Raw genomic sequence first — 25,131 nt, forward strand, 5'->3', positions numbered from 1 at the left:
ACAAACTTTTTTTTTCAAAAATTCAATATAAAAATGTAAATTCTAAAAATAAAAAAGAAATACAATTGAAATGAAAATAGGAGCTTTAAAGAAATAATAGATAATCATTAGCTAATCTGATGTTTTAAAAATCAATATCAAAAAGGAAAAAAATCACAGAAATGAAGAAGAAATAAAGGAAATTTCATACTTCTATACACAATTAAATGCTGACAAAACTGATAATTAAGTGAAGTGGTTGGATTATTTTACAAAAATATTAAATACCTAGATTAACAGAACAAGAAATACAGAATTTTGATAATCCAATCCTAGAAATATAAATTGAATAACCCTAAAGGAACTCCCAAATTAAAAAAAAAAAAGCTATAGGACTAGATATATTTACTAATGAATTCTCTCAAACATTGGAAGAATAGCTGTTTCACAAATAGTACATGGGAGGCACTGGATTTTTTGGACTCCAGCCTCTAACAGGTTCACTCTTGATCTGGGCAAACAGGAAGGACAGAAAGACAGCTTTGGAGGGGTTAATAATTTATTCTAGTCTAGTCTTTGCAATGGCTTGCTTATAATTGGAGCACCATCTCCTACACCATTCCCTAATCATCCTTCTTTCAGGGGACAGCAAGAATATAATAGGAGCTACAACTCCTACAGGATCCCCTAAGCTTCACTGGGGGCTGGTTGAGGCAAACACAGATTCTGCCCAAGCCTTGATGGGGGCTGATCAAGGCACACACAGCATTACACTGTCATATTCCCCCACTTACTGACTTGTGCGCACTTGCTTTATAGGTCAACAGACAAAGAAGGCATATTGCCAGCAATAGTCTCACAGGTTAACTTTACCAATATCGTCATTCAGCGCAAATGTAGTAAAAAATCACATTATCACAACCAAGTGCAGGCATGGCAGAGATATTTATAGCTAGGGTCCTAGGACATATTATCTAGTATCCTTGAAACTATCCCTTAAAAAGAATAACAAAATCTTCCTTACTTACACTAGCTAATTACAAGAATACATAAATTGTTTTTAAAGAAAGGGAAAGAACAGAATCTACCAACTCTTTCTGTGAAAAATATAGTCCTGATGGCAAAGTGAGGGATCAATAAAGCAAAGAAAGTGATAGGACTATAGTTCTAATGAATATCAATATTAAAATGCTAAATAATACGTTAGCAAAGAGGCTACCGCAACATGTTTTAAAAATTATGTACTGTAAGTAAGTTGCATTTATACTTTGCATGTAGAGTTGGTTTAATCTTAGGAAATATGTACATATAATTAATTGTATTAATAACAAAAATAATAAAGACATGATTTATATCAGTTGAAGAAATAGACTTTTGACAAAAGATTTGTTTTATGTTTTGCATTATGTTATTAATATTAAAACATTAAAAGTATAGGAATAAATGAACCATTGCTTAATTTTGTAGTTGTGATAAATATTATGTATCAAAACCCAAGAATTGGCATTGTTTGTAGTGGGGAAAGGCTAAAGGCCTTTTTAGTAAAATCAAGGATATTGCAAGGGTGGCCATTGTCCCTAGTACTGTTTTATAGAGTTCTAGAAATTCTGTCTCTAACAATAAGACAAGAACAAGAAAATGAGAAACTAATCAGACAAAGAAAAAAAAATCTTTTTGTAGTTGATATGATAATTTCACTTAAAGAACACTGAAGAGTCACTTCAAATTAAGACTAGTGAGGTGCTGGGTTACCAAATAAACTCGTGTAAATTATTAGCCTTTTGGTATATTAGTAAGAAAACCCCTTAGGAAGAGCTAAAACAAAAAAGACATTCCTTTCAAAATATCTATAGGATATATAAAATATCTGGGAATCTACCTTCCAAAGTACAGGAATTATATGAATACCATTTCAAAACACTCTACTGAAAAAGTAATTTGAGAGATATTAATTGGTCATGGTTGGACTTTGTCAGTATAATAAAAATAACAGTGCTATTTTCATTTACCGATTCCATGCCATACCAATCAAACTACTAAAGGCTTACTATACAGAACTATTAGAGAGAATTCTAACAAAATTAATTTAGAGATTGACAAGATCAAGAACCTCAAGGAAAATATTGGGAGAAAAAAATAAGAAGGGAACCTAGTAGTACCCAATCTCACATTCAGCTGCAAAGCAGTAATCATCAAAACTAACATAGAAGCTGACTGTTTGGACAGGTTAATTACATATGACCCTGAAGTAATTGAATGTAACATAATGGTTGAAACCCGTAAAGGACCCTAACTTATAGGTATAAAGACTCACTGTTTGACCAGAACTGTTGAGAAAATTAGAAGGCAGTCTCAGAAACAAAAATTCCATAGCATATACTACCATAAACTCCACATAGATACATAACTTAGATAAGGTCATATTATAAACCTATTAGAGGAGCACAACTATGAATAGGGGAAGAATTCTTGACCCAGCAGGCGATAAGAGAGATAAAAAAGACATGTTGATCATACAGAAAAGCTCTTGCACAAATGAAATCAATATTTAGAATTAGTGGTTACCTTAGAAAGCAGTTTAGAACTAGACTCCAGAAGTGACTAAACTGAACATACCTTTCTTTTTACCCAGTGATACCACTGCTAGGTTTATACCCCAAAGAGATCAGAGGAAGAGGAAAGGGACTCATGGATACACAAATATTATCAGCACATTTTTTTTGTAGCAAAGAATTGTAAACAAAGTGTATACTCCCAATTGGCGAACAGATGAACAAATTATGATATGTGGGTATTATGGGATATTATTTTGCTGTAAGAAATGATAAAAGGGATGAATTCAGAGAAACCTTGGAGAGTTTATATGAACTGATACAGAACAATTTATATAATTTCTATAATGACTAAAATGTTAGGAAGAGAGTCAACTCTGAAAGATTTTAGACTATGATTGCTCTAACCAATGATTCCATGGGACTAATGGTGAGTCATGTTTTTCAGCTCTTGGTAGCTATTCGATAGACCAGAGGTAGAGAAAGAAACATAAATTTTGAGACATGGTGAATATGCGAATCTATTTTCCTTGACTAAGCTCATTTGTAACATAAGAGCATTTTTTCTTTGGTGTGTTGGCTGGAGTGAAGGGAAGTAGTATAGTGAAACCACAAAAACAAAATACATAGAAGAGAGCTAAAGAAATTTCAGGAGAAATTCCTGCACAGATGACAAATAGGGTAGTGTTAGAGCAATCATGATAAATTTAGAGTATGCTTAAAAAAACAAGCTGTGTGTAAAAGAATCCTTTTTCTGCTCTTTATATAATTAAATGTTCATATGTGTTTATATAGTAGATTTATTATATATTATAGTAAAGGTCATGTAGTAATTTAAAAAATTTTTTTAAGATCATTGGTAACTTTGAAGAGAACAGTTTCTTGTTGATGTGAAAGAGAGTGGGAGAAAGAGTAAGTGAAGCCATCAGGTAAGCTTAACTAGTCTTTTGTAGGAGTTTGTGAAAGGGAAGAGAGTGATATGTCAAAGGAATATTAGGCTGAAGCAAGGTGTTTGGTTTTTTTAAAGAGGTGTGTTTCTAGGCAGCATTGAATGAGTCAAGAGAAAGGGAGATTATGATGATTTGAGGAGGAGGGGATGATTATTGACACAATCTGCTGGAGGCCAAAGGAGGGACTAGAACCAAGGGTACATAAAGTAGGGTTGGCCTTGCCAAGGAGCAAGGCCACCTTTTTATCAGAGACTTGGAGTAGAAGTGGAGAGAATATGAGATGATGTCCAGAGGTTTTGAAATGTAGAGTAAGGAAGAGGGAGTTCCTTGGGAATGACCTCAGTCTGAATTGGGGTCCTTTGCTGAGAAGGTGGGGGAGGATGGTGATATGCACGACTTGAAAGGGACACAGAAGGTTTGGAACAGCTGCTGTGGGGTGATAGAGAATCAGGGAGGATTAAAATGATTGCCTTGCTTCTGGGTGGGCCAAATTGAGTTTAAATAACTTTGTTCTACTGATTCTTCTTTATTTGCTTCACATCAGTTCATACAAATATCCTTGTGTTTCTCTGAATCTGAGGGAAGAATTTGACCACATTTAGTTCAGGAAGGGATAGCTGGGTGGTGCAGTGGATAGACTTATCTTCACGAGTTCAAAACTAGCCTCAGACACTCGCTAGCTGTGTGGCCCTGGGTAAGTCACTTAACCCCATTTGCCTCAGTTCCTCATCTGCAGAATGAGCTGGAGAAGGAAATCTCCAGTAACTTTGCCAAGGAAACCCCAAAATGGAGTCACAAAGTGTCAGACACTGAAAGAGTCATGACTGTAACGACTCAACAAAAATATAAATTTTTTTTAATTTGAACTTAAACACTCCCTAAAAAGAGCATCAGAACAGAGTAGGATTATATATAAAACTGTGAGTCTTTATTTTTACTAAAAAGTATATAATTTTACATGTTTCTCTAACTGTTCTCATTGTCCTTTGTGTTTTCTTCAATGGCCCTGTTTTTAGCATCTCTATTGCTAACTCTCCCTCTCCTCAACCCCTCCTCCCATTAAAAAACTGAAAAGGGGGGGGGACTTTATACCAAGTAACTAGATTTAAGCAAAACTAATCCATACAGTGGCTATATCCAAATATATATGTCTCTGCACCTTGAGTCTCTCAGCTCTCTGTAAGGTGGTGGGTTAACATGCTTCAACTTGTATCCTCTGGATACATGGTTGGTCCGTCTAAAGTTGTTTTTCTTTACAATGTTGTTTTCGTTGTATAAATTTTTCTTTTAGGTCTGCTCACTTCACTCAAATGAGTCATTTAATACTACCAAGGATTCTCTGAAATCATCTCTTTTGTTATTTCTTATGACGATAATATACTGTTACATTCATACATCACAATTTGTTCAGCCATTCCCCAACTGATGAGCCCCACTCTCATATTTTAGTTCTTTTCTTAAAGACCCTCCCCTCTGTCTCTCTCTACCACCCTCCTTTCAGAATCAGGATGGGTTTTTTTTGCCATTTCTCCCCCTCCCCCTAAGCTTATCTTCCCTCTTGATTCTGTACTCCTCTCCCCCATTCCTGCCTACTTTCCCATTGAGTTTGAATACTTTCACCTTGAACTCTGTGTGTGTGTGTGTGTGTGTGTGTGTGTGTGTGTGTACACGTGTGTACGTGTACGTACACACGTGTGGGTTTAACCCTCCTATGTCTATTTCAGATAAGAATGTGGTTCATCTGATGCCCACCCCCCCACACCTCTTCCTCCATGTTTATATACTCTTCTTCTGATGCTTCCCATTTATGAGCATTAGTAAGTTCCTTCCCCTTCTTTCTTCTTTCTCCCTTCTCCCCTAGAGTTTTCTTATCCTCCCTCTTGTTTACCCCCTTAAAACCCTTAGAACAAAACCTTTCAGGACCTTCATTTTTTTTTAATTTAAATCCCTCAATACCCTTTGAAGATATTAAGTTTCTGAAAGGACACTTGTTGCTTCTCCCTTATTAGGGAATATTATCATTACATTATAAAGCCCCTTCCAATTGGTAAAATAAGAACTGGATTTCTCTCAACTCTTGTGGCCCTCTATCAGCCACCACAGGTGGTTCACCGTGGACATGCAGCTTGTCAAACTACATTTTTCTTAACTCAGATCACCTATACAATATGAGCAAAACTCAAGAGGGAGAGATGGCATAGAGAAAGAGAGATATGGAAGAGAGCTACTCAGTAGATGGGACACATGAAGAATGGAGGAAGGGGAACTAGTACTCATGAGAGGGCAAAAACTTCATCCTTTCCTTATATTTTTCTGAATATCATTATCACATATCACTTTCCTCCCAGCAGCATGTCATTAGGCCTTATAGTACCACATGTATCATGCTTAAAGAAATAAGAATGGATCTTTGTCTAAAAATATAGTTGATTTTAAATTCCTCAGTTCCGTATTCACTTTCCCCCAAAATTGACTTATTTTTTTTCTTGCAAGCAGTATAATTTTACCTTTTAAAAATACTACAGTATACTTGCTGTCACTTAATATATTATGCCACATTAAATTCTGCCTTGCCACTTTCACTTATTGGTAGGTTTTGAGAGACTTACTCTTATCTTGGGATCAGTACTGTTGGAGGGAGTACTTGCATTGACGAACTCATGGATTCATCCAAGCATTTATCTTGGGACCCATTTTGGTACATTGAGTATATAACACAAAATTCCACATAGGAAATAAAAATCTTTGGATTCTTCAGGAATCCATAGAAGAAGGTCAATCTTAAAACCAGTTGTTACTATACAATTTCAAGCATCTTCACCAGGATGTCTCAATTTTTTTGGTTTATATCAGTGCTTTAGGTGTGGTACAAAGCACATAGTAAAGATAAGCTAAAATGATTGCTGGGTGTTTTTTGTTTTGTTTTAGGTTGAAGAAGCTGATGATTGGCTACGTTATGGCAACCCTTGGGAAAAGGCCCGTCCTGAATACATGCTTCCTGTACATTTCTATGGCCGAGTGGAACATACTCCAGATGGTGTGAAGTGGTTGGATACTCAGGTATTACAAGTAGTAGGAGAAAAGTAGGGTCAGACAAAATAGCGTGAAATGAACCAGGTGCAAAGATGTAGTTATGTAGCTTTATTGTACTGCGACCCTGTGTGCTCTATGAATTCTGCTACAGTCATGTAGGGTTTAGCTCAAAGCACCAAGGGCCAGACAGAACATTTTCTTTTTCTTATAACTTGGACATTTTTTCACTTAGAAGAAAATGTTTGGCAGAGACAAAGCCTTGTATGCTAGCAATAAAGCTCCAGTTATGTATAGTATCTAGTTTATTGTTGGAGTTTATGGAGAAAATGGTATTTTGGCAGAGATAGAGGGTTCATCTTAGGTTGGGGTAGGAAAGTGGAAAGGAAATAAATTGATGTAGATGTCAGCTTTCCAGTGGAGCAGCCCCTAAGAAGGTGCCCAGAACAAATGATGTTGGAGTCATTTGTAACGAACCTTAAATTCCTCTCCTGTCCCACAGCCTCCACTTCATTGCAGAGCACCTAGATGTTTATTTCATTCTTTGGGGGAAGGTTGAAAATTAGATTAGGTCCACTGGGACTTCCATGCAAAATACTTATTGGGAGATTGATGTATAACTTGGTGATTCTGTAGTTGTTGAATTCTAATCAGGATACAAAAAAGAGGCAAAAGACAGTCCCTGCCCTCAAGGACTTGCAATCTAATGGGGAAGACAACATACAGACAAAGATACCTACCTCATCTTAGTGATGGGGGAAGCATTGCTTAGTGAGCTCTGCGAGGTAAAGTTGAAAGAGCTTTGGACTTGGGGTTAAAAAACCAGGCTCAGGACTTGGCTCTGTTACTTGTTAATGGTGTGAACCCAGGTAGAGCTGCCATACCTCCCCAAGCCTCAGTAGTACATAGACTGCTACCTGTCACGGTTATGGTGAGAAAATTGCTTTCTAGGTTATAAATCTATATAAATGTTAGTTTTATAAATGATTATGTGTCAACATACTTGACCTCTCAGTGATGCAAATTCCTCAACCATTACTTATCTTCATTTACTTCCTTGGAGGTGTTCAGAAATTCTGGCTAATCTTTACTGGTGGTCTTTTTAAAGATTAGTTTTATTTATGTTTTTGTTTTCATATCACAGTTTTTTCTGGGGATCTTCTCCTCCAATTGAATCTTCCTTATAAAAAGAAAACTGTAGTTCCACATTAATCAGTAAACATTTATTAAGCTCCTACCACGTGCCAGGCATTGTGCTAAGGGTACAAAAAAGAGGCAAAAGACCAGGATTTTGCAATCTAAGGGGGAAGACAACATGCACACAAAGGTATACAAATCGAAATAGGAAATAATTAAGAGAGGAAAGGCAGCTTTTTGCCATAACTATCTAGTGATCACATCTCAGATTATCTGCTGTAGTCTGCTCAAGAGGTCCTCTTTGTCAAGAGAAAGATCTCCCTACTAGTCTTGTAAAATTATCTATACTAACTGTGTGGTCCCGTAGAGTGAACTAATTAGTCAGTCATAAATCTGTTAGTTTATTCTTCATTAGGTTTTTGAGATCTTAAGGAAACAAGTTCCAGGGATTGAGAAAAATGCCTTGGAAAACCTTCATAGTGTTTCAGATTTAGCCATCTTTTCTTTTTAGTAAGAAAAAAAGTTTTTATAATTAGATGGTTAGCAGAAACAACTTTAAAGCTTGTGATGTGACATTACCGAGAATATATCTGTCCACTTGCTTAGAACTTTGTTCTCCATATTTATACTAGAGATCCCAGGGAACTTGGAGCCAGTTGAGATTGGAGCTGGAGAGCTGGGTAAAAACATGTAACAACAGGAATGTACATCAACATTAGATGCCTGATGAGTCCAGGATTTAAAAAAAAAAAAATTTAGCATGCTCCCTCTCCTTTGTCAGGCTTATTGGAAAGTTAATGCATGTTTGTCTCCAAAAGCAAAACCATTACTTTTTTGTGTGTGTTTTCTTGTTGTTTCCTATCTTCCATTAAATAAAAAAAGCAACTCTCCAGAGCATCAGGATTAGAAAAGTCATTAATGAAGTCTATGTTTTGTTGACCTTGCTTCTTAAATTCGATGAAGTGAAAAACAAGGAATGACTTCTGCTTTACAGGTGGTGCTTGCAATGCCTTATGATACTCCAGTGCCAGGATACAAAAATAACACTGTTAACACAATGAGGCTGTGGTCTGCTAAGGCACCCAATGATTTCAACCTTCAGGAATGTGAGTGTCATATCATTGTAATCATATTTCACCAATAATTACTATCTTTCCCTTTTTCCTCTTGACCTGAGACATAAGCAATAACTGGGCACCTTTTTGCAGAGTATTTTTTATTTTGTTCCCAAAATTCTTTTGTTGCTTTAAAATACACACAGAATGATTAGAAACAATTTTAATATTCATAAATTGTGCACTGTGTGTACCTACCAAGGCATAGTCTATGGGAGCTATTTATTTGGTGTGGAGATTGGTCATTGGTTATTGTGGAAATCGATGTCGGCAAGAGGTAGACAGCAGTATCCTGGTAAATTGGGCTAGTTAGCTTAAGTCTATAAAAGAAACTGAGGTGTTTTTTTGTTTTGTTTTATCAACTAAAGTTTCACAAATAAGATATTTAAATAAGTAAAAGAAATGACTAATTTACATTTGGGCTTGAAAAATCAGTTTCACAAATATAGGATAGTAGTTCATCTGAAAAAGGTCTAGAGGTGAGCTCAAAGCTAATGCAATCTAAGGCTACATTAAAAAAGGAGTGGCTTATCTTCTGCCCCAGTAAGACTATATCTAGTGTATTGTGTTCAGTTTTAGGCATTGTAGTTTAGCAAGCACATTAGGATGCCGGAGAACACCCGGAGAAGGGCAGCTACGATGATGAAGGGCTCTGAGGCCATTGCAAAGGAGAGATCAATTGAAAGAACTGCAGATAGGTAACTTGGAGAAGAAAAACTTGGTGAGGAAGTAGACATGATAGCCATCCTTATGTATTTGAAGGACTGTCACATAGAAGGATTAGTTAGTTTTGTTTGGACTCAGAGGGCAGAACTAAGCAAATAAATAAATTTACCCTTTTATGTAAGGAACTACTTCCTAGCAGTTAGTTCTTGTCAAAAGTTGGCTGTCTTGGGGGGTAGTGGGTTCCTTCTTATTGGAAGTCTTTTGTTTTCTGGGTAGTTAGTTATTTTATTAATAATGCTAGTGTTTTAGTAAAAGAAGTTAGGGGCACTTTTTTTTAAAAATTTATTTAATATATTTAGTTTTCAGCATTGATTTTCACAAAAGTTTGAATTACAAATTTTTTCCCCATTTCTACCCTCCCCCCACTCCAAGATGGCATATATTCTGGTTGCCCCATTCCCCAGTCAGCCCTCCCATCTGTCACCCCACTCCCCTCCCATCCTCCTTTCCCTTCTTCTCTTGTAGGGCAAGATAAATTTCTATGCCCCATTGCCTGTGTATCTTATTTCCTAGTTGCATGCAAAAACTTTTTTTTGTTATTGTTGTTTTTGAACGTCTGTTTTTAAAACTTTGAGTTCCAAATTCTCTCCCCTCTTCCCTCCCTACCCACCCTCCCTAAGAAGGGAAGCAATTCAACATAGGCCACATGCGTATCATTATATATATATATATATATATATTTCATGTTGTGAAAGATTAACTATGTTTTGTTCCTTCCTAACCTATCCCCCTTTATTGAATTTTCTCCCTTGACCCTGTCCTTTTTTGAAAGTGTTTGTTTTTGATTACCTCCTTCCCCGGTCTGCCCTCCCTTCTATCATCCCCCCTTTTTTATCTTCTTCCTCCTTCTTTCCTGTGGGGTAAGATACCCAATTGAGTGTGTGTGGTATTATCTTTATTGGAGGTCTTTAATCAATATCACTAGATATTTTGTAGTGAGGATTCTTTTTTGGGTATGGTCCCTATGATCCTTTCCAACTCTTAAATTCTCTGTTACTATGATACTTTTTGCAGCTAACTTATTTTTTTAGACTATCATACTTTGAGATAAAAAGCCTTTGATTTTGCACTTGGTCCAAATTTAGTGAATAGAGAGCTGGCCTTGGAGCCAGGAAGGCCTGAGTTCAAATACCGTCTCTGACACATACTGGCTGTGTGACCCAAGGCTAGTCACTTAACCTCCCTAGGAAACACTCTAAGTTTCAAAGAGGGTCCCAGCCTGCATTGGGAGAGTGAATTCCTTACCTGGGAGTTCACTATACTAATGAAATCCCAGGTCCAGTCCCTATCCTTAACTGTAATTGGATCATTCCAGATGTTCACCCACTTAACCCTTTATTACCACATAGTCTTCGGAATCAGACCAGATGTTCATCATTTTATTCTCTTTGTGCCTGTTATTTATAGGTGGACTTTGTTTTGAGGTCCATAAGGCTCTTTGTCCAGCACCTATGTAATTAGAAAGGTTGGGAACCAGCCCTAGTATGTCCTGTTATAGAGAGGATTTATTTGTACTTCAGAAACAGTCTCCCCAGTTCACTTCATATATTGGCCTGCGAAATGCCAGATGCATAGAACTAAATAAATCTTGGTCATCAGGATTAGCTTGAGCTCATCATTGGTAATTGTGATCTCTTGCCTTCAAGAATTTTACGCAAAGATCCAGATAGTCTTTCCTGTTTTAAAGATGTAGCTGAAATGAAGGCAAAATTCCAGTTTTTAGTTAGAATGGCATACTATTCAGAAATTATTCTTTGGTGCTTAGACTGTTACAAAGACATAGAGGTTAGTAGAGAGTAATGTCGTCACTTGATAAAGCCATGTTAGTATTTTGAAAAAATTCTCACATATGCTAATGAACTTTCTTTTTCTGTAGTTAACATAGGGGACTATATTGAAGCTGTTCTGGATAGAAATCTGGCAGAAAACATCTCCAGGGTCTTATATCCAAATGATAATGTAAGTAGTAATTTCTTTTACTCTTCTTAGTATTAAAACATATTAGAGGCATTATATATACCTTATTAGCTTTATAGAAGCAGCATTATACCGTAGAGAACTGGAATTGAAATCAGAAAGGCCTGGTTTCAAATATACTAGCTGTGGGTCTGTGGGCAAATCACTTAGGCTCTCTGACCCCTCAGGCAACATTGAATCTATACGAAGATTATAATCTATGTCAGTGGAAGTGACACTGATGAAATCACAGGTCTACAATGAACAAGGTGGTAACATTGCACATCTTTCAAGTCAATAAAAATAAAATAAAAATGCAAGGTTTTGAAATCTTTAAAGGTCAATAGGCCTTGAATTTGCTGACCTCGAAGAAGCATATAGTAATAATTTGTGCATTCCATTGGTGTCAAGTCTCACATTAATATTAACCAGAGGTCCTTTAGAATGGGCTTTTCTGTACAGTATAAGTTGTTGTTACCAGTATTGCCTTCCTATTCCTTTTGTGACTCTTTGTGCTCCAGTAAGCATCCTAAAGTTTCCTTTCACATTCTAACATCTTTCCCTCTCAGCTTAATTTGTCATATATTTTCATTTCGTTTTGAAGTAGCTGTTGTTGGGCCTTTTTTTTGAGGCTTTTGGAGAGCATAAAACTAAGCACCTATGGCTCTGAGTCCTAGCATTAACCCAGTTTTGACCTTTGGTCAGGTTCCTAAAATATTTGGCCTCCTCTTCTTTCATATATTAAGTAAGTTGTCCCTGGCGTCACTGATGTGTGCAAATTACCTATTGCTATATAAGTTCTGCTTTTGGTAGGAAGAGAACAATGTTTTGAAGCTTCACCTACCCCACAGGATCATCATTTTTCAAAACGGTATTTTGAAGATTTAAATATTATTGTTTGATTGTTATTGTAATTATTTAGAGTAGTTGACTCCCTGTTTGGAGTACTCATTGATATTATATTAAGTATTTGATGGCTCTGTTTTCCTATGTGTAGTAGATCTGAAAGGAAAACTTAGTAAGTACTTGACTTCTTGTAAAGGCTTGATGATTGACCAGGGAATTTGGCAGGTTTGTTCCCAGCTATAACCTTGCTCTTCCACGCCAGACCAGAAAAAAAAAGGATAATCATAGTCACCAAAGAGTCTTGGAACCTCTTGGGTTTGGAGTGGGTGCCCTAGAGTGTTTTTGAGCCACCATAAGGTTTGGAAAAGAGGCATAGGAACTCTTCCCAGGCTTGCAGGTTTTTAGCCTCAGGGGCAGCATGGTATGGAACAATAGTAGTCTCTAAACTTTTTTGATTGCATGCCCTTACCAGTAAAATTTTTGAATACATACATCTATATCTGCTTATTTTTAAATGATGTACATATGCTATTACATTAGTTATTGTGTACATTATAAAGCAAAAATTGAAATTTAGAAAAGAGAATAAAGATAAGTAGTGTTTGATCGTAAGGTCCATAGGGAACCACTGGAATGTATTGAACAGGGAAGTGACATGGTCAGCCAGACTTGCACGTTAGGAACGTCAGATCAACAGCTGTGTTGACGTTGGGCTGGACTGGGGGAGAGACTTGGGGCATAGAGACCAAGTAGGAGGCCTTTGTAGTGTTTCAGGTGAGGGATAATGAGGACCTGAACTAGGCTGGTGGTTGTGTGAGTAGATCCTCTACTCTTCTATGTGTTAGATCACATAGACCTTGGGGTCAGGTTGCAGCCTTCTTAGGGTTATTCCCCACTTTGGAAACCACTGGCAGAGTGGATAGAATGCTGGACTTAGAATCAGGAAGTCCCTTGTTCAAATCCTGCCTCTGACACTGTGCAAGCCTGAGCAATTCTCATAACTTAGCAAGTTTCTCATTCATAAAATTAGACTGATCATACCTTAGGTATCATTACTTCACAGTTGTTCAGCTCAAGTGAGATACGCCACATACTTTGGAAACTTTAAAGTGTTATACAGATATGCACTGTTGCCATGTTTCTTTCTCTGTTGGCATTGTGATTGCCAAGCTTTCAGCTGGCCCATGGCTCCCCCAGGGTTTAGCTAGAATGCTGTAGCTCTGGTCACTTCACTTGCTCCAGCCTCTTCAGCAGAGTGCAAATCACAGATAGACTTCTTTCTATATAGTTTTTTGAAGGAAAGGAGCTCCGACTGAAGCAAGAATACTTTGTGGTGGCTGCTACTCTCCAAGATATTATTCGCCGCTTCAAGTCTTCCAAATTTGGCTGCCGGGATCCAGTGAGAACCAGTTTTGAAACTTTCCCAGACAAGGTAGGGTTGGGCCTAAATTGTTCTTTGTAACCTTGCCAATTTTTTTTTTGTATTTAGCTTTGTCCTTTGCACAGTGTGATGTGTCTATGGTCCTAGTTCTTCAGGTTTACTATTCATACCACAGTGATGATTTCATTATCTGTTATTGAATACTAAGACAAATGCAGAAACCTACTTCTTTGTCTAAGCCTTCTGTCTGCTTTGTTACTTTCCCAGAAACCCCCTCTTCCTACGTCAGTATCTTACCCAAGGAGCTGAGGTTAAGGGGGAAAATTATTTCCTTGGCCTTTTTTCTACTTGGTTGGGAAAAAACCAGTATATTTGGAAAATGATGTGTTTTTTTTTTTTAAAGAAATTATGTCTTAGATAGAAAATTACTTACATATTCAGAGACAGGAATGAGATACTATAAGAACAAGAGTGGAAGATTACTACAGATGTTCATTCATTCTGTCATTGATAATCATTCACCAGTATCAAAGTGATGATGAATTGGCCTCACAGGAAACTTGTCAACATCTGCTATTCTTGTATATGGGGTAGCTAGGTAGCACAGTGGATAGGGTGCGAGGCCTGGAGTTAGGAATACTCTATCATCTTAAGTCCACATCCAGCCTCAGACACTTACTACCTGTGTGACCCTGGGCAAGTCACTTTAACCCTGTTTGCCTCAGTTTCCTCATCTGTAAAATGAGATGGAAGAAGAAATGGCAAACCACTCTAGTATTGTTGCCAAGAAAACCTCAAAAGGGGTTACAGAGAATCAGACATAACTAAAAAATGACTGAACAACAAAATATTCTTATATGTATTTAAATGTGAAGAGGGTTGTGGTACAGTGGAATGAGTTTTGGATTTGGAATCAAGAGGATCTAGATACAAATCCCAGTTCTTCCACTTATCACTTGTTGTGACTAGAGGTCACCCACTTGACCTCACTGAATTTTTCCTTCATGAATTTTCTCATCTGTAAAGTGAGGAGGTTGGCCTAGATTACCTCAGATGTCCTTTCCAGCTCTAACTTACGATCATGTGTCCTAGCTCCCAACATTGCTCTTCAGACAGTGTTATTGCTGCCGGGAGGAAAAAGCTGTTGGTTTCTCTTTAATCCCCATATTCCTGGCAAAAGTAGCAGATTAGTATCCTAGATGTCATGTTGAATTATTGTCGCCTTCCTGGGTTCCCTGACAACCTTGGGTTCATTTGCTGCTGTCGAAGTTCTTGTCAATAACTCACATTGCCTCTGTTGTGGTCCTTGTGCTGAACTGTAGAGGACAGATATGAATATAGCCCAAAATTACTGATTTCAATTCCAGGTTGCCATTCAGCTCAATGATACCCACCCAGCACTTTCGATTCCAGAACTCATGAGAATCCTAGTGGATGTTGAAAAGGTGGATTGGGATAAGGTAAGAGCAAGAGGTAGTGTTGGGGCCAGGGAAAGAAAGTTGGTGTTTGTTATGTTCTAACCATATAGCACAATTACTTTAGCTTATCCAAATACTAACATTTCTATATGAATTCTTAATTACTGCCTGTCTTGATTCTATGAAATAGGAAGCAGTTTTGTTGCCTTCCTGGGAAGGACTGTAATTGCAATAAGAGGTTATTGGGAAAGAGAGAAGACAGTGAGGATCATTCTGAAAAAAGTGCCTAAATTTTTCTTGTGAATGAAAGGGAGGAAGGCTTATTGAGTGGTATGTGTATAGTAGAAAGGCAAGACTAAAGAACATGATCATTTGGGGAGTGGAGAAGGATTCTGACACATTGGACCAAGGATTCTTGCATCTTTTTCCTTAGTGTAGAGTTAACAGGAAGAAACCTCAGAGAACAAGTAATAAAGTATGTTTCGATCTCATGACCCACTTATTGGAGCCTTAGGAGCTCCTATGGTAGATGCTTCCCCTAGAAAAAAATGGATCAACCCGTGAAATCATACATGGATTTTTCCTGTATTTACAGAGTACTAAAACAACCCATCTCAGCCCGAAATTTGTGGGTATTCTTTCTGAAATGGCTGCAGTCATGTAATCACAGTGCCATTTTTGGTGTGTGGTCTTGTTATACTCTTTAGCCTGCAGGAGAGGGCAGTGTTGCCCAGGGTAATCTGAATGTGGGCCTATAAACAATGGCAATTTTTCCATACTTTCAGGTTGGATCTGTGTCTCCACTCTTCCTCTCCCGACTTTTAATTTGTGTTAGCCTGCTGAGGAAAGAGGTGATTTTAAAAAAGTTTTATTTAACTTAGGGCTTTTAATCTACTTTTAGGCCTGGGAGATCACCAAAAAAACGTGTGCCTATACCAACCACACTGTCCTTCCTGAGGCTCTGGAGCGGTGGCCTGTCTCGATGTTTGAGAAGTTACTGCCAAGGCACCTGGAGATTATCTATGCTGTTAATCAGAAGCACTTGGATGTAAGAAAGAGGGCCCCCCCCCCATACAGAGAGGGTGGGAAAAGGAAAATATAATATGATTTCGTCTTGGTGGGGAATTATATTCAACTTATTCTCTTTTAAGTGAACTCTGATAACTTAAAAGGCTTTTTTAGCTACCAGAATATATTTAGGACATATGCTCTTTCTAGTACTGTTAGGGATACTTAGTTAATAATCTAGCTCGAGAACTCCTGATTTGGCTCCATACCTACCAGTAGAATTCCGAAATAGCTGGCAGAAATATTAAAGTAGTGATGAGGGTTTGGGGTGAGAGGTGCTCGACACCCCAAAGTACCGACACGCTGGGTCCTGCCGAAAGAATTCGACTCAAGCTTTCTCAGCCAAGGGGAAAGATAAAGTTTATTAAGAGTTAGCCAAATAAGCCTGCCCCGAGAGATCCCACCCCTTGCGATGCCTGTAAGGAAAAAGGGCCAGACCCATCTGAGCTAGATTGGTTCTGACCACCTTCATGGAGGCAAGATGGAGATTATATACACAAAGGTTGTGGGAGGGATTGAGGGGTGGTCTGGGGTGGCCAGAAGAGGGGTCTAGGGAAGGGATTAAGGTTGAGGTCAGACTCCAGGGTGGGGGAAATAGCTGAAGGCTATATGGGAATGACAGACCATGAAGGGCTAGGGTAACAGAGCTAGGGTATAGATATTTTGATCAGATTAAGGATGGGAAACAGGATTAAGGGTGGGAAACAGCTGGACAATAGAGGACTGGGCAAGGTAGGCATTTGGGCTTAATGGTTATAGCCTCAGGCCAAGGCCAGGTTGAGTGGGAAGATTCAAGGAGAATTCAAGGGCTCAAGGGGTTCCCAGAGACTGTGCCCTCATCAGTAGGAGCTCTGGTTAGGAAGTAGTTAGCATGCCAGTTTTCTTTTCTTTATTTTGCTAGAGTCACGGAAGGAATCCCATACCTGATTAAACACTGGATTTGGACCTACCTGGTGCAGTACTAATTGAGTTCTGTCCCTTGTAATGGCAACAGGCTTCTGTCCTGCATATATTATTTAATACATGAAGGATGTGTGATTTTGACAGCATAAGGAACTTAATGGTGTAGGATCTTCCTCCCTCTACACATTGGAATCTGTCAGTTACTGTCAGTAACTTAGTAAATAAGTCTAAGGGAGTTGCTTCAGGCATATCGAGATTAAATAGTTTGTCTAGGGTAGGGATGGGGAACATGTGGCCTTCTAGGTCTTTGGGTGTGGCCTTTTGACTGAGTGAATTTTACAGAACAAATCCTTTTATTAAGGGGATTTGTTCTGTGAGGTTTTGATTCAGTCATAGGGCTGCACTTGAGGACCTAGAGGTCCACATGTGGCCTTGAGGCCACAGGTTCCCCACCCCCTCTAAAGGATCACACAGCTAGTAAATATCAAGGGGATAAAATCCAGTATTTTAACCACTATACCTTGTATTCAAGCTTATGAAAAAGCAAACTATAGATACTTTAAAATTTTAGTTATGTCTGTTTTTTCTATTAGTACCAGGAAATGATAAATACAGAATTACTAGCATTTAGAATAGAGTTGGTGTGAGATACTTGGCAACGTTTGATGCCATTTTTCTTCACTATGCTCTGTGATTTTGGAAGGAGAAGCAGAAAATCCTTTCTTTGAGTCTGGGGAAGGGAATATTTAGTCATCCTTATTAGCTCTGGGTTCAGAGGGGGAAGCCACTAAAGTTTCTCTGTACCTTGGTCACAGAATGTAGCTGCCATGTTTCCTGGAGATGTGGACCGACTGAGGAGGATGTCTGTGATTGAAGAGGGAGACTGTAAGAGGATTAATATGGCCCACCTTTGTGTGATTGGGTCCCACGCTGTCAACGGAGTAGCAAGAATTCACTCAGAAATTGTGAAGCATTCTGTGTGAGTGCTTGGAGAATGCTATTGAATGTACTTAGACTTAAATTCAGGCTCATGCCTTTGAAATCTAAAGGACTTAATCCACTTTTGTGCCACACTCCTGTCACCAAGAATACCATACCGTGTTGAACCATATACTTTACGTACAAAACAGCCAATTGACATAATGAAACATAATTAGTTCAGTGGGGTAAATATGGCCTCTTGTACAGCTATCTGCTATTAAATGGAGCAGACAGGTCAGGAGGATCCAAGGTTTAGGTATTGGCATAAAGTTTCATTTCTTTGAGGGTTAAACTTTGATGAAAGTTTTTGTATTTCTCCATTAAGGCTGATGATGCTATGGTACAGTGGTCTGAGTATTACATTAACCAGCAATGTAAGTTTACCTTCCCACCCTTAAACTAAAGAAACCATCTCATCAGATAGGCAAGGGATTCTTTCAGCCCTTTCCTTTTATCCATCTTTGTTTCTCTTGAGACTGTGGACAAGAGAAGCCACTGTCAAGGTAGTGGCTAACATGAGACTGACCCACAAATAATTGAGACCATTATCTAGTTTCACATTGTCCTGGAGTAATGATAGGTGAGAGACTTGTTGTCTTTGTCATATAGACCATAGAATATTCCCACTGGAAGAGACCTTAGAGATAATCTGGACTAACTCTAATTTTATTAATGGGGCAACTGAGACTAATAGAAATAAAGTTACTTGTTCTAGGAAACCCAGATACTAAGTAGAGTCAAGACTTGAATCCATATCTTCTAGCTCCAAATACCTCATACTTTGCACTATGCCACACCAACATAATACGTATTTCTTTCTCTGCCTGAAAACAATGTTCACCTCAATTCGGTATCTATTAAATGACTCATGTGCAAGGCACAGTTCTAGGTATACAAAGAAAAAATTTCCTTGCCCCCATGGTGTTTACACTCCACCAAGTGAGTGGGAAGTCTATCCAGAGGGATTGGAGGGCTAGACTCTCTAGATGAAGAGGAATAGTGCTGCCATAATAATTTTGAATTCGTTTAGAGAATCCAACATTCCACTTGTATATACAATAAGAACTCAGTCCAAAATTAACCTTCAGCATACATAGTCAAATCTTTCCTTCACCATTTCTGCCCTACTTACCTCTCAGATTTGGTTCATCTGCATAAAGAATGCATGCCAAAGTACCTTGGCCAAACCAGTCCTATACGCATACATAAATGAAGTGCTCTGCCAATGGAGGGTGATAATTTTAGAAGTTCTATTTTAGATGTTTTATGTATGTTTTGAGTTCTGGAGGCCATTTTTTTAAGCAAAAGGGATCTTAAGAGGTCTTGCTTATCCTGTTTCAAGTAAAGCAACTCTATGACCTTTCCCTATTTCCTTTATTTTTTAGTTTTAAAGATTTTTATGAACTGGAACCAGAGAAGTTCCAGAACAAGACGAATGGCATTACTCCCAGACGATGGCTACTGTTGTGCAATCCAGGGCTGGCAGAGATCATTGTGGAGGTGAGGACCAGAGTTGACCTTATATTGGTTACCTTTAAGACTCACAGGTAAGTAGAAGAGTTCAATTTAGGACATGGTAGGATTAGACCTTGGTGATTTTTCTAATTGAGGAGGTATCATAAGGGGTCCTTTTTTGCCTCAGGTCTTTAGCTGAAATTGAAAAGAAATCTCTCATCTTTGAACTGGGCAGCTCATTTGCACTAGTAGTATACATGGTGACTTACTGCACAGTTTGTAGCATTGAGTATGTGATAGTGTTACAGTCTTTTGTTAAAATGTAGAAGAAAAGTTCAGCCTGCTTTAGTTATTGATTATAAAGTGGGGTGGAAGCACCTGCTTCATCAGCAAGTTAAGTAGCTTGGACTGAGCATTTTTAAAGGAATATGAAAATAAGGGAAATGCACCAACAAAGTTGGTTTTTTCAACAGCAATAATAAGAATGCCATGTTGATTATGTTACAGTGTATCAAAAGGCACAGCCACTTTTAGCAACTAATGCTTTCTGTGTTTCTCTAGAAAATTGGGGAAGATTTTCTCACTGATTTAAGTCAATTGAAGAAGCTTTTGCCGTTGGTCAATGACGAAGCATTCATCAGGGATGTGGCCAAAGTCAAACAGGTAATAAGGATGTGAATAAAGTTTTCCTGGCATTTTCTCACTTCAAACTACTCTGTATCTTCCAATTTCTTTTTCCTAACCAACTACAGAATATTTTTAGCATATGTAACAGTTATGAAATCATTACATTGAACATCTGAAACTCAGCGATTGAATTACTCCATGTGGACTATGGTAACAGTTTAATAAAGTTTTTTTGAAAAAACAATAAGCATCTACTGTGTGCAGATTGTTGAATAACTTTGGTATGTAACACTTGCACAAAAACAGTTCTTTGCTGAGAAATGTATTCTCTTATTTCTAATGAATACTTGTTGAATGAATGAATCTGCCCCTTTGCCAAACTTTCCTGTTCCTATTGAGTCACCATCATCTTTCCAGTCACTCAGATTTGTAATCTTACAGTCTTGATTAACAATAATAATCATCTTGATTATTTCCCTTCCTTTAACTCCCACTGGTATCCAGAGTCAGTTAATAAATCTGGCCTATCTTGCAGTTATCTGCTTGTTTTCCCTTTGCTAACATCTCTACCCTAGTGCAGGTCCTTATCACCTCTCGAATGGTGCACTTGCCTCCTACTTGTCTCCCTGCTTCCAATCTCTTCTCCAGCCCATCCTCCACACAGCTGCCAGATTGATATTTTAAAGCACAGGTGTGACTGTGTCATTTTCCTACTCTTCATTGGCTTCCTTTTGCCTCTGGGAAAAATATAAACTCCTTAACCTTTGGCTAAAAGTTGTCCGTAATCTGGCTCCCATGTACCCTTTCCATTATTATTTCATATTATTCTTTTTCATGTCCTCTGCTTTCCCATCCAAACTGGAATGTTAGTTATTCCTAGTGTCTAACCTTCCATATTCTAGTACTGGGCCTTTTCATGATTAATTCTCCCCTCTCCCATCTTCCTCCCTTCAAAACATGGCTCAGGTGTCACCTCCTATGTAGGACTTTCTCCTTTCCCCGTAGTTATTTGCACTGTCTCCCTCTTGAAATTACTTTGTATTGCTCTACATACTCTTTTCATTTCTTGCTGTTGTGCATAAATCCTCCTGGTTGAACTCCTTGAAGGAGCAACTCTGCTCCTTGAGGGCAGGGACATTTTGTTTTTGTCTTTGTGTCTCTCACACTAGCACAATGCCTGACACATAATGGTCATTTAATAAAAGTAATAATAATGACAGCTAGCATTTATATAGCACTTTAAGATTTGTGATACACTTTATAGAAGTTGTCTTTAAGCTAGCGTGGAAAATTGATGCCACTGAAACCAGTTGGGCTCTGGGAGCCACTTTTCACTACATGGATTCACTCAACAGACAACAGAACAAAGTCTCACAGTGCCTAAGACTAGGAGTGGTTAAGTGATTTGCCTGGAGTCACATAGCTAGTAAGCAACTGAGGCAGAATTCAAACTCAGATCTTCCTGACTCGAAACCACTGCTCTGTCCACTTTGCCACCTAGATGCCTCCAGTATTTGTCAGATTGAGTACTATAAACAGCTTTTGTTTTGAAGTAAAATTGTGCTATAGCTGTGGAAAACCACTGAAGAGTACTAGTTTAGACCATGTGCTTATTGACTAAAAAGCATATCTTAACAGTCTCTTAGTGTAGCCAGGGTTTATCTTAAAAACTTGCTGACAGTGTGACCTTTGGCAATGCTAATAAAAAGCTGAATTTGTGTAATTTGAAGCCTTTCAAACCAAAGACTGAATCCCTAGATAGCTAGCTACCTTGAAGTAAAACATAACAGAATTCCTTGCCTCATTGATTTATATCTGATGGTGTTTCTTCCATTTAAAAAAATTTCATAGTGCAAAGTTGATTTCTCTTTCCCAAATGTTTAACTTAACACAATGCTAGTGATACTTTCTGTTTTTAAATTGTTGTTATTGGTTCTTCTTCTTTCTCTTAATGACTCTTTTCATTCTCTATTATTTACACTCTTCTTTACATTCAGTGATTCCCTTTTATTTTGCCACCTCTTTATGCCTCTTGCTTTTTCGTCTAATCCAGGGGTGAGGAACCTGTGGCCTGAAGGCCACATGTGGGCCTCTAGGTCCTCTAGTGCTACCCTTTGGGTCCAAGATTAACAGAACAAATCCTTTTATTAAGGGGATTTGTTCTGTGACGTTTGGATTTAATCAACTCACTTCAGTCTACTCTTTTCATCTCAGCTCTGATCTTTAAGCCTTACAGTGTTTTGCTTCCTCCACCCTTCTTTGACTACATATGAATTTTTTCATCCCCATTGGATTTCCAGCAAAATGGGAAAAGATGCTGTATCCGAGCTGAATCAAAAATGCTCTCCTTTAGGGAACAGGAATACCTGGATACTTGCAATAACTTTAGATCCTCAAAGCTATCATTGGACAACATTATAGTATTTGCCAGGCAAAAGGAAATCAAGAAAAAGTTAAATGCTTCCTTGTTTTCTCTTCCCTAGGAAAACAAATTGAAGTTTTCTGCCTTCCTGGAGCAGGAATACAAGGTGAAAATAAATCCCTCCTCGATGTTTGATGTGCACGTGAAGAGAATCCATGAGTACAAGAGGCAGCTGCTGAACTGCCTACACATCATCACTCTATACAACCGTGAGTGTCAGCTTCTTTAGCATTTCAGATTTCAGTGAGGCATTAACTATTCCGTGATTGTGATAGTTTAAAAAAACATAGCTTCATCATTTTCCTCCTTCTAGGGCCCGTTTGTTCCCGACAATTTCCTAAGCCTCGTCATTTCTCTCATCATTTTGCCATTTCTCGACTATTTTTCTCTCTTATAGTTCATTACCTGTGACCTAACAGTCATTTCCCCTCAGATCCTGGATCATATCAAAGAGAGGGTAATTTAGGGTCATAATATCTAGGGCTAGAAGAGATTTTCCATATCATTTAGCCCAGCTACCTCATTTCACAGGTTAGGAAACTGACTTTTCCAAGGTCACAGTAACAGATCTGGGATTCACACTCCAAATTCAATTCTTTTTTGTGCTACACCAAATCCCAAATTGAAATTATGCTATTTCTTCCACAAAGGCCAAGTAATAGCTATTTACACTCTTAGTTTTAAGTTGGTTTTCTAAAAAATGGAGGGTAATTTTTTACCCCATATTTTTGATCTTTCATGTCAAAGAAGATTGTCTTTTAAGTTAAATTACCATTTTCTAATTAATAAATATCAAATCTTGTTACCTTAATATTGAATAGTTGTACTTTCTTTTTCTCCACTTGTAGAATGGAGTCTTTTGGCATAGAGTAAGGTATGACTTTTGTGAATCTCAGATATTTTTATTGATTCATAGGGGAACAAAGAACATGTTCTGTCTTTCTAAAATTAAGTTTATTTTGACCTATTTAATATGTTTGTGGAACTGAAAGTTTTTATATCTGTCTACCAGTAGATACATAGAGATCAGCTTTCTAGATATCTAGACAAAAAACCTAGAAAAAATTATCAAGACACTCATTTAGAAAGTACTTATTGAATACCTACTTTGTTCCTAGCACTATAAGTAAAACATAGTTACTGCCTTCAGGAACTTAAAAATCTAGTCAGAATTACAGAAACTTACACATGTGAAATAATTCATTAACAATACAAGGTGTTCTGAAATCAGATCTCAATATAAATGACCTGGACAATAAGTACCATAAGACTTCAGAGAAAAGGGAATAATATTACTAAGGATCGGGGCTGACAGCAAAGGCTTCAAGCAGGAAGGGTTCTTGGAAACTTAAGGGATGGAATAAAAGCTTTAAATAGGTAGGAAAGAGAGAAGTATATTTCAGTGAGGAGGATTCCAGGAGCATAGGCTTAAAATTGAGATCCAGCATGACATATTCAGGGTGGAGCCAGTGAGGAGATCTACTCAGAGATATTTGCATTTGGTATTTATAGGGCATTTGCTCTTTTAGAACTACATAGAGTTGGTTAATTAAGCTTTAGAAGTACTTCCTAGACTTTTCTAACCTTGCTTACCAGGTTCTGTAAGATACAATGGATTAATATTAAAAATAAAGAAAATTAACTTTGTAAGAAAGATAGAATTCCTTCAGCAGGTTGGTCTTGCAGGCATGGCTTCCTCAGATATTTGGAGCTTATTTGGGACCACTGGCCCTCTGTTGATAAAATATCTTAGAATTGCCACAAGTTGGGTTAATCTTTACATCTCAATGAAATTGATACGTATTTCTAAAAATAAAGAAGTCTTTATTGCCTATTGTGAAGGTTCAGAGTAATTTTCAGTTCAATTAGTTAAGCTCCTACTATCTTTTTTTTTTTGGAGGCAGTCAGGGTTAGATGACTTACGCAGGGTCACACGGCTAGTCAGATTTAAACTCAGGTCTTCCTGACTCCAAGACCAGTGCTCTATCCTACTGTCTTTGAGACACAGTACTAGGTGGTGGTATTGCAAAGACTAAAATTAAACATCACATTGCACTACTGTGCAATAGTAGATTTGATGAAGAAGTAGATTGACATGTACCTAGTGTGACAGAAGGTACATTGGTCAGGGTCAGTATGCTGTAGCAGACAGGGCCCAGACTAGACTTTGAAGCAAGAAGGTTCACATCCCACTTTTTCTTTTGGGGGGGGGAGGCAGGGCAATTGGGATTAAGTGACTTGCCCAAGGTCACACAGCTACTAAATGTGTCAAGTGTCTGAGGCCGGATTTGAAGTCAGGTCCTCCTGACTCCAGGGCCAGTGCTGTACTCACTGTGCCACCTAGCTGCCCCCACACATCCCACCTTTTACAATGGCTTTGTGTATATGGGCAAATTACAGTCTCCCTTAACCAATTTCCTCACCTATAAAATAAAGATTATAATATCTCTCATAGCTCTTAGGATCAAATGAGATTTAAAAAATAATAACAAAATGCTTTTTAAGGCTTATTATAACTTATAACATATTGTAGCATATTGAAGGAAAGCTGATAAAAGCACATGAGACATTGCTTAACATGGACT

General features: G+C 37.9%; 1 protein-coding gene across 1 annotated transcript in view; it reads left to right on the forward strand.

Annotated features, from left to right (window-relative positions):
* Positions 1 to 25,131, forward strand: part of PYGB (glycogen phosphorylase B) — an 86,573-nt gene that overhangs the window by 39,421 nt on the left and 22,021 nt on the right. Inside the window, exons 5-14 of the mRNA XM_036749070.1 lie at positions 6,410 to 6,541; positions 8,643 to 8,754; positions 11,366 to 11,448; positions 13,580 to 13,723; positions 15,040 to 15,132; positions 15,992 to 16,138; positions 17,877 to 18,040; positions 19,428 to 19,542; positions 20,059 to 20,160; positions 22,608 to 22,755. Of these exons, the coding sequence (XP_036604965.1) occupies positions 6,410 to 6,541; positions 8,643 to 8,754; positions 11,366 to 11,448; positions 13,580 to 13,723; positions 15,040 to 15,132; positions 15,992 to 16,138; positions 17,877 to 18,040; positions 19,428 to 19,542; positions 20,059 to 20,160; positions 22,608 to 22,755 (1,240 nt within the window). The remainder of the gene's footprint in view (positions 1 to 6,409; positions 6,542 to 8,642; positions 8,755 to 11,365; positions 11,449 to 13,579; positions 13,724 to 15,039; positions 15,133 to 15,991; positions 16,139 to 17,876; positions 18,041 to 19,427; positions 19,543 to 20,058; positions 20,161 to 22,607; positions 22,756 to 25,131) is intronic.

This window comes from Trichosurus vulpecula, chromosome 3 (assembly GCF_011100635.1).
Source record: "Trichosurus vulpecula isolate mTriVul1 chromosome 3, mTriVul1.pri, whole genome shotgun sequence".
NCBI lineage: Eukaryota > Metazoa > Chordata > Mammalia > Diprotodontia > Phalangeridae > Trichosurus > Trichosurus vulpecula.